This window comes from Poecile atricapillus, chromosome 12 (genome assembly GCF_030490865.1).
Source record: "Poecile atricapillus isolate bPoeAtr1 chromosome 12, bPoeAtr1.hap1, whole genome shotgun sequence".
NCBI lineage: Eukaryota > Metazoa > Chordata > Aves > Passeriformes > Paridae > Poecile > Poecile atricapillus.
Genome location: NC_081260.1, coordinates 2,355,090 through 2,372,753, shown reverse-complemented (window position 1 = coordinate 2,372,753; position 17,664 = coordinate 2,355,090). Strand labels below are relative to the sequence as shown.

Here is a 17,664-nt window from a genome sequence, read left to right as displayed (position 1 = left end):
CACACATATATATTTACATTTACACACACACACATATATATATTTACACACACACACACACATTATATATATTTACACACACATATATATATTTACCCCCACACACATACACATATATTTACACACACATATATTTACACACACTTACACACATATATGTGTGTTTATATCTATATATACACACACATATATATAAAAAATAAAATAAATATTAAATAATAAAAACATTATATATATAGAATAAATAATTAAACAATAAATTAAATAATATAATATTATTTATAGATAATTTTTAATTTTTGATTTTTAAATTAATTTACATCTATACATATGCATCCATGTGTATGTATATACATTTATTTATACAGAATTTGTGGTGATGAGCTGTGATGAGCTGATGGAGCAGCAGGGCAGGATATCCCTATGGATGCACATCCCACTTTTTACCCCAGCACCCTCCCAACTCCCCCCTCATTTTCCAGCCATGCCAAGAAGATTATGTTGATATCAAGCTAAAATTGCTGCTTTTTCTGGTGCCTGTAAGTGAAGTGCTCCCCTCTCCCAGGAATGGGATGCAGAATTCCCTCTCCTCGCTCTGTCCCTGCATGCTCAGCACAGTCCTCTGCAGGAGCTCGCTGCTGTGCTCTCATTCCCTTTCAATCTCTGTTTACCATCTCTTATCTCCTGATGGGGTTTTTTTTAAACACTATTTGCAGTAAATATTCCCAACTTGAAAAAGGGTTGAGGTGCACATTAAAATAAAAAAACCTAACAACAAACCTGAGTTGTGTAAAATTAATGCACGTGCCAGCTTTCATCTAACGGCAATTAAAGCACCTCATATAAACAAATCATTAATAGAAAACCCTGGATGAAAGCTGTGTTTTCAGTGTCTCACAGCCTCTGTAACCTCACTTGTGAATTATCACCCCTGATCTTTCCCAGCCTCCCCATAACTTCTCCTGTTGATAAAAATGATCAATTCTCCTGTGACCAGGAGGTACCTGGAAGGTCTCGTTGTGCCCCTCAACCACTGCCAAATGGGAGAAATCACATTAATGATGATTAAAAATAGCCCTGGTGCTGTGGCTTTGTGAAAGCCCCCATGGAGTGAAGATGCTGCAGCTCCTGGAGATGTTGGGTGATAAAATCCACACCCAAAGCTGCCCCCAGGGGAATGGGAAGCACCCAGGAGGCTCCAGACTCATCCTGAGCACCCTCTGGGCACACAGATGCTCTCAGGGGCAGATTTTAAAATCGTTTTTACTCCTAAATGCCTCGGTGGGACAAGGAGCAGCTGTGACCCATCACCAGCTCATGGGAACATCTCCCCTGTTAGGTTCCAGGACTCAGCCTTTCCTCAAGGTGCAGCAAACACTTCATAAAAATAATTCCCATTATAAACCCTTGCCTCTCCAGCCCCCCTGGAGAATTGGCAGCAAAAGCTGCTGAGAACCATGAGCAGCCATGAGGAGAGACCTGGCAAAACACAGGAGCAAATCCCTTTTCTTTTTAAGCTGGTTTATTCTACATAAATCTTTTAAACAACATTCATAAAACATTAATTACAAAAAATGTGCTAATATGGGGTAGGTTTCTTTTTATTTTTTATTTTTTTTTATTCCAACAATCAGAAATTCACATTTTGAAAGGATAGGCATACTTTTAAGAGACACATTCACTTTACTTCCAGATACAAAATTTTGAGGGGTTATAAATCACTTACAAGGAGCAGATGTCAAAAGAAAAAAAAAAAAAAAAAAGGAAAAAGGAATAATTTTAAGCTTCAGGATCTGATTTCAGTATTGAATTGAGCAGCTGCTTTTGGACCACTGGCTCTGCTGCTCTGCCCAGGGTGCCCAGCAGGCCTGGGCACCTCCCAGGACCAATCTCAGAGCAACAAACAGCACAAAAAAAAATCTCAGAGCCTGGAGCACAGCAGAAAAAAACAGGATTGCAAAGCTACCAACGGTGCTGCAGCCTTTTATTGAGTCTTTCTAGTGGGTACAGACATGGAGAGGGTTCATCCCACCCCAAAAAAGCCACGGGCAGAATGTTTTCCATCAAGAAGGGAGCAAATGCCAGCTGTGACTTTGGAATCTGCTGAGCGGGGTGATGGCAGCAAGCTTGGAGGTCCTGCTTCAAAAAACAATTTCCCAAAACGGCCAAAATTCAAACCTCCACCCCAGTGCTCTTATGTGGAGCCAGCTCCAAAATCCACCCATCCAAAAGCAAATATTTGGCTTTGTCCTGCTGGATTTCAGGGCAGGGGAGGGGGAGCGGGGTAATTTCCTAATTGCCCTCAGCCTCCCCAGAACAATCCTGCCTCTGGCTCTAACGGGTTGAAATGGATGAAACAGGATATGCTGGGAAAGTTCAGGCCTGGAGAAGTCGTGTTCTTTCCCGAAAGGATTGGCTTGAACGCGCTCGGGAGCCAAATCCCAGCAGGGTTTAGGCAATTTGGCCATGGCCCACCAGAAGGGGAGCATCACCTCAGTGCAGAAACTGCAGTAAACAACTCATCTGACACACCACGATTAAAAATCTACAGAAAGGACTAAAAAAGAGCTGAATTCCTTGGTGAAACAGCCCCCAGATCTTGTCTCTAATGCTGCAGGAGGGGCTGTGCTTGCTGGGCCGGGCACAGGAGGGTGCAGGGTGAGCCTTGGGGAGAAGGGTACAAAAAGAGGAGGAAGCTTGGAGGTACAGAGCCCCCTCCAAAGCCATGTTTTGCAGAAAACAGGAGGGATTTTGTGTCTTTCCTCTCGGCTGGGAAGGTGAATCCCAGCCCTGCACCTGCAGGGTTTCATCACCGAGGTTTACGGGAAGAGGGGACGCGGGGACACCCGCGGGTCTGGCCTTGAGGGGAGCGCTGAGGGCACGGCAAAATATTTACAGAAATAAAACTACAAAGTCCACCCCGAACAGGGGCTGTGGTCCCACCAAAGGCCAGTGATAACCTCCCTGTCAGCAGGGCTCAAGTCCACACAGTGGCCATGCCAGGCAGATAAAGAACCCAAAGCAATCACACAGGGTCACCCCTGCAGACCCAAACCCTCTCAGAGCTCCATCCACCTCTGCTTTTGCTTTCCTGCCAAGGGCTCTCAAAAAGAAAGGAAACAGCTTTATTTTGGTTTGTTACTTGCCCAAGGAGCCCCTCTCTGTGCCAGTTCCATGCCTGGAGTTACTCAGAGCACCTTGGAGGAGGATTTAAGGAGCACTTGTCAATCATTGTCCCCAGAGGGTACGAGGGTGGTTTGTAAGCACCAAAAGAGCTGCTCAAGTCCATGTTTGGTGGCATAAAGGTGGAGGGAAGGGGCTGCTCTGCTTGCCTTGGCTTTCAAAGTCATCCCAGTTTTCTGCTCCCAGCTGGAAAAGGAGAAGCAGACTCTGCCAGCATGGAAATAATTGAAGCTAAAATAATCAAGGTGACCCCAAACAAAACTGTGGGGTGCAGGAGCACACAAAAGCCAGGTTTGTGGAGAATGGAGAGACAGCAGAAGTCTCAGCTGGATCTGTCCCCCTGCATTCAGAGGATTTGATCCCTGCTCACCTTGATCCAGGTGAGGATTAAATGGCCACTTATAGATGCAAGTGTCGGCCAGGGTTCAAATGCAGAGCAGCTGAGATCCTCAGCACCAAATCAGGCTGCCCAGAGCAAATTGCTCTTGGCACCCACGTACCAAAGAGAGCCTCTGCTGCCACGCAGAACATTCCCATGGCACTGCCAGGGAAAGGCAGGAATGTCCTTGCCCAGCTGCTGGCCACCTCCCTGCTGGCTCCTCCAGGCAGCTCAGCCCAGGGGGTGATGAAGCTCCTCGAGTTCTGCCCCAAAGCACCACCACAGTGGGAGGCAGAGCCAAAACCTCCTGAAATTGGGGGTTCCCAAACCCCAGGGTACCACAGAAGACCTGCAAAAGCCCTGTGCTTGGCTGGCAATTAGGATGTGGCCTTCCCACAGCTTCCACAGCAGAGAAATGTTAGGAAACCTCAACCCCAGCCGGAGAGAGGCCAGAATTTGATAAATTTAAGCTCTGTGACTTTGAAACTTGTGTTTGCCTGGCTGCAAGACCTCAGGGCAGGGCAAGCTACAGTGGAGCAGCTCCTGCATATTGTTTCAGAACTGAAAAAAGCTCTAAGCCATGAATCATGGCAGTTCCCAGGCAGCTCTCAAAGCCCTGCTACCCTTCCCATCACAAACACAACCATCCCTGGAGTCCTTCCAGCTCAGCTGTCCCCCTCCATCCCCTCAGCCAGAGCAAGAGGAGTTAAACCCGAGGCCTCACCCTGCAGTAGAAGGAAAAAAAAAAAAAAAAAAAGAAAGAAAGAAAAAAAGAAAACAAGTTGGTTTTGAACACCCTTAAGGTAAAGATTTAAGAGGCAGCCCCAGCCCAGCCCCGAGCAGGCGCTGCTGGGACACGTCCTGTACTCACTGCACACTTACATAAGGCTCTGCAGCTCTGCAAACACCCCAACCATGGGGTGAAGTGGGGCTCTCCCCTCTCCCTTTCACCCCTTTCCCACCCAAGGGGTTCAGCCCACTCCTCTTCCCTTGCTGGCTCCCAAAACTGGCCGAGTCTGGAGTGCTGGGCTCCCCCTTCCCTTCCCAGAGCAAGGGAGAGGGGCAGGAATCACAGCCTGGCACTCGCAGGGCAGGGAGAAGGTTGGGTTCTTAATTAGAAAAGTGAGTAAAAGGCAGCCCCAGAGGGGATGTGGATGTGCTGGGCTAGGACAAAATGACCCTGATGGAACAGGAGGGCCTTTGGGACGAAGATTTTTGCAGCACTTGGGGACACATTTGGCGTCACCACCAGACCACCACAGGCTGAAAGGACCTTTTGGGGAGCAGTGCAACCCCTCCTTGTTTCATGGGAGCTCCAATCACAAAATCCCACCTCTCACATGCAGGAATTCTTGCAAACTGCCTGGTATTCAAAAAAAACCAAACTAGACCCACAGCAGCAGCAGCACAATCTGACAAACAAGCCCCAAATGCTCCCTGTATGTTGACACTGCTCCAGCCTTTGTCCTTCCCATTCCCATCTGTATTTGCTGATGAGGAGACCTTTCATGGCTGTTGTCCAAACCTGCCTTCCCCTCTGCAGAATTTGTCCTTGTGTCCACCAAGGGCAGGATTTCGACTAGACAAAGATACTGAGTGTGGTTTTGGAAGGCTGGTATGGGATAGGATCTCCTGTCTCCTGGAGGGTCAATAATAAAAACCATGGGGAAAGATCAAAATTTAGGAGGGGCAGATGTGGGTACCAGCACCTCTCCTGGGCTGACACAGCTGCTCTGATGCCTCTGCAGGGCTAAGCACCCCTTGCAGGCTCCTCCCAGGGCAAGGACCTTTGCAGGCATATGGAGCAGTTAAGGCAAGTGGAATTCTGTAGAAATTTGGGATTTGAACCATAAATCCCCTTAGGAGCCAGGGAGGCTTTGCCCCACAACGTCTGGGTGCAGCCATCAGTGGGCTCTGCTGTGCAGCTGCTCCCTCAGCCCAGATGGGGCTTGGAGACAGCTCTGCTTATGCTCTGCTTGCTCTGAAGAAACTACTATTGGAATTTAAATCTCTCCTAATCTCTCCTTTGGGGGGCATTAAGGTCCAAAATATGATTTCGTGAACTTCATCAAACTCCAATGTGAATTAATGCCCCAAAACTCGCAGGAGGAGTTACAAGGAGGAGTTTTTTTATTCCCTTCAGCTGTCAGAGGGCTTTGAAGCTGCCCCACTGCCAAGGCTCCCACCCAAAAAGCACCACATTAACGTCCTGCCCTGGGCTAAGTCTGGCAGATCCCAGCTGGAGCTGGGGTTCTGTGTCTCAAGCCCTGCCTCCTCCTGCAGCTTCATCTGCCTCCCGTGGCTCCCAAAACTCAGCAGAGCCACAGCAGACAACGTGATGCAGGCCATGAAGGGTAGGAACAGTCATGGAAAAGCACATCCAAGAAAGAGACAGGTAGACATCTCATTTTATATCATAAACAGACACGTCACAACACACAAGGTAATTTTCCAGCTCGTACGGGGACAGAAGGGCCACAAGACCACAAGACCTTACAAATGCATCAGCCAACAGGGGTTAAAAACAGGGCCAGAGGGACATGCAGGGTCCTGAGCCTATTATGTACAAAAGTCCCACTGCTGCCCGTGGGTGGGGCCTCCACTGAGCCCAGATTTCCACAGCAAAGACATGTCCTGGTGTTACAAACCCCCACACTCGCCCCGAGACCAAGGGATGATTCCCATGCCACACATCCCTCTTCAGACATCTCAGCTTTTTAGTGAACACGTGAACAAAATGAAAATCTGATGAAGGATGGGTTTGCAGTCAGGATAAATGTGAGTTTTGTTTCTTGCTCTCTCCCAGGAAAAGGTACCCCAGTCCCAGCTGTCCTTGTTCACACAGGGACCCACCAGGGCAGGAGAACTTCCCTTCTCACTCATTAGCCACGCTCATTAGCCATCCCTGGAGATGATCATAGAATCATGGAATGGTTTGGGTTGGAATGGACCTTAAAGCTCACTCATTCCAGCCTCTTGCCATGGGCAGGGACACCTTCCACTATCCCAGGTTGCTCCCAGCCCTGTCCAACCTGGCCTGGAGCACTTCCAGGGATGGAGCAGTCACAGCTTCTCTGGGCAATTTGAATTTCTACAATTATCTGTGGGCACTGATAGATTCCTGCCTGAGGCTGAGCTCTGCTGCCCCTCAGTGTGGTGGGTACCCACCGGCTGTGTGATTTCCTCACACTCTCTCCCTCTCCACCTGGGTCAGCACTGACCCTGCACCAGCTCAGCGACAACACACGGGCTACGAGTAAAATGCTACTGGGACTGTCCAACCCTTTGGAAAAGTGGGATTCCCCACCAGCACTGACTCATGCTTATTGCTGAATAATACACAACTGGCCCCCAAAAACAGCAGTGGCACCCTGTGCCCTGAGCCAGCAGCATCCCCACACACATGGGTGCCCCTGAGCCCAGCAGGGAAGCCACGTCCCAGCATGATCCGTGACACAGGGGGCTCTGTCCCAGCCCTGCGTGCCTCAAAGCCACCAAGCTGCTCATTTTGGTGGCGATCCCACGGATTTGGCCCCACGGAGCCAGGCACTGTGGGCTGTGCAAGGAGCTGCCCCTCTCTTTCGCAGCTCAAAAGCCCAGTCGTTAATTGCTGGGTGGGAAAACGGAGGTGGAAAGCGGCCAAGGGACCTGCTGGTCTCATCCACGCGTTTTTAAGGCATATTTTGCAGGAAGGTTGTGCTCCCGCGTGACTCCGATGGCTGGAGCCAGCCCAGCTCCCTGTCATCCCAGCTGCAGCTCCCTGGGGGTGTGGGAGAGCAGCGGGAAAGGAGGAAAGAAGAAGATGAAAGCGGGACTCGCTGACATTTATTTGGTTTGTGCATCAGACTAAAGCAGCGTTTCCTCCTTCGGATCTCTGGCTCCAAAACAGCCCCAGGTGCTGGACGGGGAAGGGGCTGTCTCACTTGGATGTGACACCCAAGTGACACTGGAGGAGGAGGAGGATGGACAGCTGCAAGGTTCAACAAGTTCCATCCGTGGCCTGCTTGGAAAAGGCATTTATTTGTTGTAAACCTCTGTCATGACGTATAGAAAACCAGGGAGAGGAGCGGGAGCTCGATCAAGTTTGAATCCTGGTGAGAGTTCTCCTTAGAAGAATGGTTAGAAGGGGGGAAAAAAAAAAAAAAAAAAAAAAAGATGGCTTTGAAATCAAAACTGTGCCATAAAAAAAAAAAAAAAAAGAGCATTTCTGCTAGTTAAAAGCCTTTAACTAGAAGAACTTTTTGTGTTTTCTCCTTTACAAACATAGTGCATCTGCGATCACTGGGAATTCCGGTCCGTCTGGGAAAGGGCCTGTGCTGGGGCTATGGAGAGGCTGCTGGTGTCCCGGGGAGAGCCGGCAGCGGCGTCACATGTGCGCTTCGGAGGCTGGGCAGCCCGGCAGCAGCTCCCCGTTCACCACCGCCTCCGACACCAGCATCTTGTCTTTGCCAGAATCCAGGCGCTGCTTCTTCAGCATCCTCTGGTGGACCAGCGGCACCACGGAGAGCACCAGGCCGCCGATGATGGGCGGCACCCCGGCAAAGTAAAAGGCCGCGTCGTAATTCCCAAAATAATCGTTGAGGTATCCTGGAAGAGAAGAGGGGTGAAGTTAGGGCCTCGTCAGTCTAATGAGCTCGTTAGACTAATGACCTGTTTTGTTCCCTCCTTCCAGTGCAGCTTGCGTCACCCACCAGATTTGGGGAGATTTGGGGAGATTTGGGTTTTTAAAATAATCTTTTTTTTTTTCCCGTTTGCGTTTCTTGGAATTTTTACACCCTGGATTAAAGGATGTGTTCAGCCAACACTGTGTACCAAGGGAGTGGAGAAGGAAAGCCTCAGCCATCCTTCCTGTTTCACCAGAACAGGACACACTCGGCCACATCCCAGACAATCCCAAATGCAAGCTGGGACGTGTTAAACCCAAGACTTCTTCCCAGAGGCTTTGCCAGCCAGGAGGCAATGGGAAAAGTGGGCAGGGGCTGTTCCTCTGCTGAATGCCTCCATCTGGAAGCCCTGCCCTCATGGATATTTTATCTCCAGCTGTGAAATACACGCTGCCAGCTACAAACAATAGCCAAGCCTTTAAAACCCAACAAGGTTCTGCATTTGTCTGGCAAGTTCCAGCACATCCAGGCATCCTTAGGGAATAACACGTGGCCATCGATCAGCGCTGGAAAATCCTTCTGGCTGTCTCCTGTGTGGACACTTCCCTGGGGATCTGGCTGATGCAGAGGGCCCCTTCACCCAGCAAGCCCCACTCAGGGGTTCCCCTGGTGCAGCACCCTCCCAGTGAGAGGTCTGTGACCCCCATTCTCCTTCCCGAGGGCGTTAAAGTGAACTTTGCTGCCGGAAGCAGAGAGATCGGAGGTGCTTATCCAGCTTTGGCTTAGCGCTGCTGATGCAGAGGTCCCACTGCTCAGGGGCAGCTCTGGCAAAGCCCTCGCTGTTAAGGACATTGGGGTTATTGCTGTGCTGGAACACAGACACAGGTCTTGTGGAGGCTCAGGTGTCTCCATCTCCAACTTCAGTTCCATCTAAAAGGACTTCTAGAAAATTATTATCTGCCAATTTTTAGCTCAGCTGCAAATAGAAATCACTTAATGTGACCTTGGTTCCCCCAGTGATCACCTTCCATCAGCCTTGAGAACAGCCCTGAGACGCTGCAGGACGTGGCATGGAGTGGTGCCACCCCCACTCCTCAACCTCCACGTGACCTGATAAACCAGAAAACTCCAACCAGCACTTCTGGTCTCACACCAAAACACCACCAAGGGCGAAAGCTGCCACCACCATCTCCCTCCCAACCGCTGGCTCCCGGTCCAGCCCCGTGGTGTCACCAACCTGCTATGGGCGTGCCCGCGGTCATGGGCACGGCCATCAGCCCCATGAGGTACCCTATGGCCTGGGACGCCTGCATGGGCCCCACCAGCTCGAAGGCGATGGGGGCCATGATGGTGGTGAAGAAGCCGTCGCAGAGGCCGAGGAAGAGGCAGATGACAATGACGCCCTCGAAGCCTCGGCACTGGGGGATCATCATGCACAGGAGACCCAACAGCATGAAGGACGCGACCTGGGGAGAGAGAAGCGGGCGTGAGAGTGGGGATGGGCAGCAGGAAGGGTGATGGAGATGACACTGAACAGGCCAATGTCACTGCTCCCTCCCCCGGTCCCAGCAAAGCCATCCAGCCACTGCTCCTGTCTCGGAGAGGCCCTTAAGGATAACCTTTTAAGAAGGGTTAAGAAGGATTAGCTGCTGGATTAGCTGCTAGATTTCAGCAGTTTGCTCTTCAAAAACCACAAGGAGGTGAAAGGGTGTCGGTAGTTTGGGAAGAGTTGCTACCACGGGGTTTGATTGCTGAGCAGACACCAATCCCTCAGGTCAAGTGTGTAACTCTTCTTACACACTTCTGCAGTAAATTTTCTTCCCTCACAGCAGACAATGGCTGGTAAAGGCTTTGTGATTGACACTTTTTGAGCAGAGTGTGGACACCAATGTAGAGAAAGCATCCCTGCCCTGCTGTGGTTGGCCAGCACCTCCGTGGAGGGCTGGACACACCGTACCTGCAGGTAAATCTTCTTCAGCCCAGGAATGCAGTCGCCAATGCGGCCCGAAACCAAGCGCCCCAGCCCTGACATGGCCCCGATGCAAACCAGGAGGATCCAGTCCTTCTTGGTTTCCTGAAATCGCTTCTCCACATATTTGACCTAGGATGGAGGGAAGGACACAAGGAAGTGAAGCTGCAGTACATTGATCCCTCTCGTCTCCCCAAAAGGGATGAGATTTCCTGCAGAGGGCTCATGGATTTGGGGTGGTTGTGTGACCCTCACATTGACCTGCACCCTCCACCCACCCCAAAACCAGCAGGCCCTTCTTCTGCTACTGGTGCTGGTCCTCAGGAGCATTGCAAAGTGACCCTGGCCTACCCTGGCACAGGAGGGACAGAGCAAAACCATATCCATCACTATTCCTGTTTACAGGATGTGCAGCAGTTCTTGGCTTCGAGGCTTCTGGTGCCTCTGCCCCCGCTGCCCATCCCCACCTTCCTCCTCCTCCTCCCTCTGGGCAAAGGGACCTCCCTCCCCTTCCAGCCCCAGCCACGGCTCTTACCAGGTTCATGTAAGGTACGAGGTATCCCAGGACAGCAGTAGCGATCCCAAAGGCCCAAATCCGATAGGTCTTTCTCCGGAAAACCCTCAGGTTGAAATACTTGCGGGTCTGGGCCCAGCACTGCTGCCTCATGCTCCGGCTGCCCAGCTTGTCGTGCCCGTCGTGCTGAGAGTCACAAGAAGGCGTCAGGATGGGCCGGTAGGTCATGGACAAGAAGATCTGGATGAGCATTAAGGCACTGAGTACTTGGAAGGTGTGTGCCAGCCCGATGGCACCCCCGACCATCTTCAGGAAGAAGGGGAGCGGCACGGAGATGAGGCAGCTGCCCCCAGCCACGATGCCGTTGGCCAGGCCCAGGCGGCGCTTGAAGTAGTGCCCGAGGATGACCAGCGAGGGCTGGAAGGCGAAGGAGCTGCCACAGCCAAAGAGGATCCCATAGGTGAAATAACGAACTTCCAGGGACCTGGTGGGGATAAAACACACGGGAGCGGGGATGTGAGGCAGAGGAGAGGGAGCCTCCCCCCTCACGGCCCTGCAAAGGCCCGGGTCTCACATGCCGCAGGTGCTGCACAGACTGTCTGACCTCAAGGAGCTTATTCCCTTGGCAAAGGGAGGATAATCCTCACTTAACAGCTGGCACATGAAATCTTCAGCAAAATGAAGTGGAGCTGGGAAGTGCTTTCTGCCACCAGGAGAAGGCAGCAGCCGACCTGGCCTCCTTGGGAAGCTGACCTCACTTCAATGGTTTTTAAATTACAGCAAACAAGATTTTCTAAGGTAGGGACGGTGGGATATTTTTAGCTAGAAATCCTTTTAATTTTTCCACTGAAAGGACTAATTGAAAACATTCTGCACCTAGTGTTTGGAAGCAGAAGGCACCAGCCCTGCTGGTTATTAGGCACGTAAGAAGGAAATGTGGTGTTTCTGCCCAGGCTCCAGGCTGGTTAATTAAGTTCTTCTTCTTTAAGCTCCTCTGGGAGCTTAAATTAGACAGTTAATAGATCTCATTTGTACCTTACATTGGTGGCTGCACTCGAGGAGGGAGTGGTTGCTCTGCAGAGCAGATGGAGAGTCCTGAAAACCCTTGGAAGGAGCTGCCTCCCAATTTCCAGCCCTATTTTCCCAACAGAAGCAGCTGACAAAGGAGCCTGGATTTAGGCAGCACAAACAACCTGTTGTGTTTCTCTCTAGATGAAGGAATCTTTCCTTCCTAACCCTCGCCATACATCCAGCTGCAAAGGTCTGCCTGGGAGGATATTGTGAGTGAAACCTTTGGGAAGCTCAGGGTGTTGTAGAAGCAGGATCTGTGCTCCAACCTTCAGAGCAATGGAGCGCTGCTCCCAAAGCAAGTGAGGAGACAGCAGCCCACATCCACCAGAGCAGCTGGAAGTTGGGAAAACCTTTACAAGCACATCATTCCTTCCATTACACGCCCATCCCTCCAGCCTGCCAAGCAGAAAGCAGAGCACGGTCGCCATGCCCGACAGCTCCGAGACAAATGACTGTCATGAAAGGCAACTTCCATCCACTCCAGAACAAAACCACATCAGAAGCCCCCTCTGTGGGAGCCAGGCAAGCAGCTGGTCCTTGTTGGCCGTGCCCGACCTCCCACGCACCAGCCCTGGCCTGGTCACAGCAGCCCCGGTGCCGCAGCTAAGCTGACGTGTCGGAGAAGTGGAGACAAATGCCACAGTTCCCATCTGCTCCCTGCTGATGCTCAGACACCCCTGCATGAGCAGAGGCTCCTCTCAGCCATCCTTCTTAAGGAGCCAGGATTTCCCAGCCTGCTTACTGGGAATCAGCCAGCTGCTGTCCGGTGGGAAGGGCGGCATCGTCTCCTCGGATTGTGAGGCTGCCAATGGAGAATTGTTTCTCCTGGGGAAAGGAGGTCTCCCTCCATCGGCTTCCTCTTGCTTCCAGCTCTCAGTGGGAACAGCCCTGGTCCATCCTTGCTGGCAGAAGTTTGGGGGATTCCTCTGTGCAGGAGTAACTGGGCAGAAATTGTGGAGGGGAAGGAGAAGCAGATGAAAAGAGACCCGACCCTTGCTACAGAGCACTTAGTGCAGAGGAGGGCTGAGAGGGTATTGGGGACATGTGGAGACAGCCCTGCTGAGCTGGCCATCATCTCCTGTTCCTAATGTTAAACCAACCCCCTTAAACTGGAGGAAGCTAAAGCCTTAACTGGGATTTCTCTTTTCTTGAGAGCACAAAAGGTCTCCGGTGGCTTGAGCTGGTTACGAGCGCAGGACACACCTCAGAGCAAGGCAGCAGAGAAGAAAAGCCTCACTTGACCCATCCAGCCTTCTCCAGAGCTTTGCTCTTCAGCATATTTGGTTTCTTTAGTGGTTTTCATACAAAATTCCCAATATTTTGAGACAAGAGGCACTGAACCGGGCACTGGGGTCTTGCCACACAGGCTTGGTGGTTCAGAGGGTTTTTGGAGCAGCTCAGTGCAGTGCTGGGAACTGCTGCTCCTCCCTTTGGACAAAACAAACCCATTTTAGAGAAACCAGGAGATAAAGGGGGAGATGAGCCTTGATCCAGCTCTGCCTGAGCCCACCAAAGCCAGGCTGTGCCCCTTTGCAGCAGTGCTTCTATCACAGGGGACTGATCTCCAGCTGTGGCGGAGAGACTTGGCAGGAGGGACCATAAAAAAAGCTTCTCCATTGTTCTGGGAGAGCTGGAGCCACAAGGCCCGAATTTCAGGAGCAGCTTCACCATCCGGATGGAGAGCTGCCAAATCCCACAGCCTCCCTGCTCCTCCTCTGGCCCCGCTCGGCTCTGCCGTCGCAGCTTCCCTCGCTGTGGTCCAGCTGCAGAGGGGCTCCTTTCTCCCTTAAAAGGCAGCCAGAGGAATGTGGTCCAAGAGTGAGAGGCAGGAAATGGGGATTTCAGTCCTGTAGCTCTCCTGGAAATTATATTCCTCTCTGCCTGTAGTGTTGGATTTATTTTTTTGAAGCCCAACACAACAAGCCCCTGGCAGTGGTTCAGTCCCACAAGCCCTTTTTCTTTGCACATTTTCCAACAGAGGGGGGAGAAAAGTCCAAGCTCCATTGATAGAAGGAAGGCAGGATTACATGGGAAGCTCCTGTGATCATCATGCCAGGGCACAGCTTCCCTCAGGAGCCACTGCACCCTTTGGAAACACCAAGGGTGGCACCTGAGGAGGAAGATGCAGACGGCTGTTCCTTCCATGGTGCTGCCCGAAATGGTTTTAGCATCCCAAAAATCCCATCTGCAGCTGGCCACAGACCTGATGCTGATCAGAACTGATCCCCACTCCCAGCATGATGGGGGGATCCCACAGGATCCCACTTGGGGATCCAGGGAAACAGGGTTGGGATGAGCACAAGGGTCTCGCTGACCAAGAGGAGCACAGCGCGGGCAAGTCGCCCTCTGGAAAACTGGTGTGTATTTGCTTTAAAAACCCACTCCTTGAAGCATTTTAATTAAAACAATATTGATTTTAACTGAAATCCAACCCAAACAACGTTTTTATTCAGAAAAAAGTGGGGCAAATGCTGTTCTGGAGGTGTCTCCATGGAGCCTCTGAGACTGTGTTTAATAAGTGTCACATAAATTACCCCAGACGTGACCTCTTTTTGCTCCCACAATGATGCCAACCCTGATTTCTGGGCTGGAAAGACACACAAGGTACACCTGCCATCCAAATGCACATTGGCCAGTGCCTGCCAGCAGAAATTCATGGCATGGGATCAGGCATGGAAAACCAGGAGCAGCAGTGACCCTGTGCTGCTGCAGACACATGAGCCAGGGCAGGAACACCACAAACAGCGCCAAACCCTGTCTGCCTTCCCCTCCCTGTCTGCCCTGCACAGAAACTCCCTCTTAAGCATAATCCACCAAATATTATTTCAAGCATTAATTTACTTTCAGCACCAAATGTGAAAATGGTTGCAAAGGAGCAGGATTTTTCTCTGTGAGAAAAACTGGAGCTACCAGGAGAGGCACACCAACTTCTCCTGCTGTTTTAGAGATCAAACGAGGGACCTGAGTGCTGAAATCCCAGAAAATACAGCCCCTTTCTTGGGTAAAATTCACCCTCTTTTTACCTAAGGACACAAGGTTCAGTTGGAGGGGAGCAGGCTGGGCACAGAGGAGCTGTAGGGATGCCAGGACCCCTCTTGTGTGGAGGGGAACCTCCTGCTTTGCCCCCAAAGGCAGCAGCAGTGTGTTGGCAGGGGGTTGACAGAGAGGAAGAGGAGCTCTCCAAGGAGCTGGGTGTCCCCTCCCCAGCCTTACTTGGTGAAGGAGCTGGAGAGGAGCCCGATGAAGGCGATGGTAGCTCCCATGGCCGCCGTGGTCCTGCAGCCGATCCGGTCGGTGAAGATGCTGACGATGGGAGAGCAGAAAAAAATCATCCCCATGGCCAGGGAGCCGACCCATGCTGGGGAGAGAGAGGAGAAAGGTGATGGTCAGGGTGGGACATCCAGCAGGGGCAGTGGGGAATCAGCCAGGGACCAAGTGCAGCTTTGGAGGTGTCTTGGCAGAGAGGCAGCCCCATCACACAGTTAATTAACAGTGTTAAGTGCTGTAATTAGCAGTGCAACTCATAAATGACGCAGAGACCCGGTGGAACCACGGATGGAGCACGGACAGGTTTTCCTTGGATTCCTCTCTGCTGGGTTACTGTGTCCCAGGGAGGGCACCAAGTTTCAATGCTCTTTCCAAACAACTTTTGCTGCACGTGGGAAAATCCCCCACTGATGCCACTTCCATCAGGAATCTCCATATCCAAAATCTCCAAGTCCTCTCCCAGCTTTGGCTAGGGAGAGTTTCCTATCCTGAGTTACAGCCCTGCATTCCCAGGGAGCACTCTCACCCATCTCTCCCTCACTCCCCAGAGCCAGCACTCCTCACCTTCCCCTCTCCCCACAGTCAGTGAGGATTTCTCCTGGCAGCTGAGCTGATGGAGACACACGTTTATCCCAAGTTAAATTCCACCCCTGACCTCGCCAGGCAATGCCCAAGTGGGACCATCATGCCCTGTCTCCTTCCAGCCCACTCTGGAGAAAACCACTGTCTGTCTGTCTGTCTGTCTGTCTGTCTTTTTTTCCAGAAATTTTAATTATTCACAGGGGTTTTTTTCATCCCATTGTAGAATCATTAGGGTTAGAAAAGCCTTTTAAGATCCTCAGGTCCAACCATTCCCCTGGCACTGCCAAGCCCAGCACTAACCCATATTCCCAAGTGCCACATCCACATGGCTTTTAATTCCCTCCAGGGAAAACGATTCCATCACTGCCCTGAGCAGCTTGTGCCAGTCTTTGACCAGCCTTTTAGTGAAGAAATTTTTCCTAATATCCAACCTAAACCTCTCCTGGCACAACTTGAGGCCATTTCCTCTTGTCCACCATCTTCTCTCTGTCTTCCACCTTCTCCCTGCCCTCCACCTCCTCCTTTTAATGGTTTATGTGACTGTTTTGGGGAGGAAAGACAGGATTTCAAGAAAAGCAATGTGGTAAGGAGAATAATTTCAATTCTAACAGCTCTAAGGAGAAGCAAGAGGTCCCCTGGGTGGTGTGTGGGGCAGAGCAGGATGGACAGAGGGACAAGCAGCCCCCAGCCCTGGCACCAAAGTGGGGACACCTCCTGGAGCATCTCCAAGCTCCAGGTGCCATCTCTGGGCTGCCAAACACAGCCCCAGGACGTGTGGTCCTTTTACCATTTTTTACCTCTTTTCAGGGTTGTTTTTTAATTTTCTTTTTTTTGCACCCAAGCCAAGGGCTCTGCAAACCTTTTCATCACAGCCCTGCATAAAAACACCCTCATGGTCCTTTCTGAGCTGTGAGATCTTCAAAAAATAGCCAGGTCCCTATTAAAAGCAAATCCCAGCTATAGAACGGCCTCTCCAACCTCTGCCTTTCATAAAAGGACCACACAAAGAAGCCCTCCCCAGGCTGGGAAGACCTGACCCTTCCAAATTAATTATAAGTTCACAAGGACCCAATTTACTTCAAAATCTTCCTTAATAAATGCAGAGTGGAGCAATAAAATCAAAAGCAAGGGCTGCACAGGAACCTCGTGGGACTGGCTGGGCTCTCATCTCAACTCCAGGCAAAAAAAGACGGGAGAAGGGAAGGGAGAGGGAGAGGACCCCCCTCTCCAGCTGATTTTCTTGGTTATAAACACAAGGCACAGTGTAACGAAAGTCCCTCTAATAGGATTAGGTGGCACGGATCCAAAGAGCCGTCCAAAACAGCTCCGAGAGGGGGTGAGGGGTGGGAGCCACGCCAGGATGGGAAAGGCTCGTTAAATTGGATAATATACTTCCAGAAATGTTCCTTCTACTCCAGCCAAGGCAGTAAAACGTTAGATGGCCCCGTCATGTTTGAAGTTTGTTATTTTTGGAAATTGCTTTAAGAAACGAGGAAATAAAAGCATAAAGCGAAGTATTAAATTTAAAGGGCCAGATTCGGATCTTAATAACCCGGGGATTTACATGCAAATAGGCAGGATCAATCTCTGGCCCCAAAAATGCACACTCACCTGCAGAGATCAAAGCAAACCCAGGGCAGGAGGCTCAGCAACGGGTGCTTAAAAGCTCCTCCAGCTCTGGGTTTGTAAAAAGGAGATATCTCTCAATTAAAATTGGTAAACACACCAAAAAAAAAAAAAAAAAAAAGAAGTCCTGTGGCAAATTGCTCTACCTTAGAGAAAGGGCTTACCACAAGCAATGAATAAAAATAGGCTTGGGGAAGAACATCCAGTTAAAATTAGTAAGAACAATAGCCTCACTTCCAGAGCGGGGTTTTGTCTTCCCAGCGCTTCCCAGCGAAGCCCCGGGAAGCCGGGAGGGCTGGGCGAGCTCCAGCGCTGGAAGGAAACCTCGGCAAAATCTGGGGGCAGGAGAAAACCGCCTCAGTGCCGGCTCTGTTCCCGGCATGATTCACACCAAAACACCCCCAGAGAGTGGGGTGCACAGTTCTCCCCCCTGTTTTATCCCCAGTGATCTCCACTCAGCTGGGTTGGG

At 51.0% G+C, this 17,664-nt stretch overlaps 1 protein-coding gene across 1 annotated transcript in view; it reads right to left on the bottom strand.

Moving 5' to 3' along the window:
* Nucleotides 1-1,841: 1,841 nt before the first annotated feature.
* Nucleotides 1,842-17,664, bottom strand: part of SLC16A2 (solute carrier family 16 member 2) — a 39,738-nt gene continuing 23,915 nt past the window's right edge. The window contains exons 2-6 of the mRNA XM_058847409.1: nucleotides 14,934-15,078; nucleotides 10,671-11,133; nucleotides 10,124-10,267; nucleotides 9,404-9,632; nucleotides 1,842-8,149 (exon numbers count right to left, since the gene is read on the bottom strand). Of these exons, the coding sequence (XP_058703392.1) occupies nucleotides 7,929-8,149; nucleotides 9,404-9,632; nucleotides 10,124-10,267; nucleotides 10,671-11,133; nucleotides 14,934-15,078 (1,202 nt within the window). The 3' untranslated portion in view covers nucleotides 1,842-7,928. The remainder of the gene's footprint in view (nucleotides 8,150-9,403; nucleotides 9,633-10,123; nucleotides 10,268-10,670; nucleotides 11,134-14,933; nucleotides 15,079-17,664) is intronic.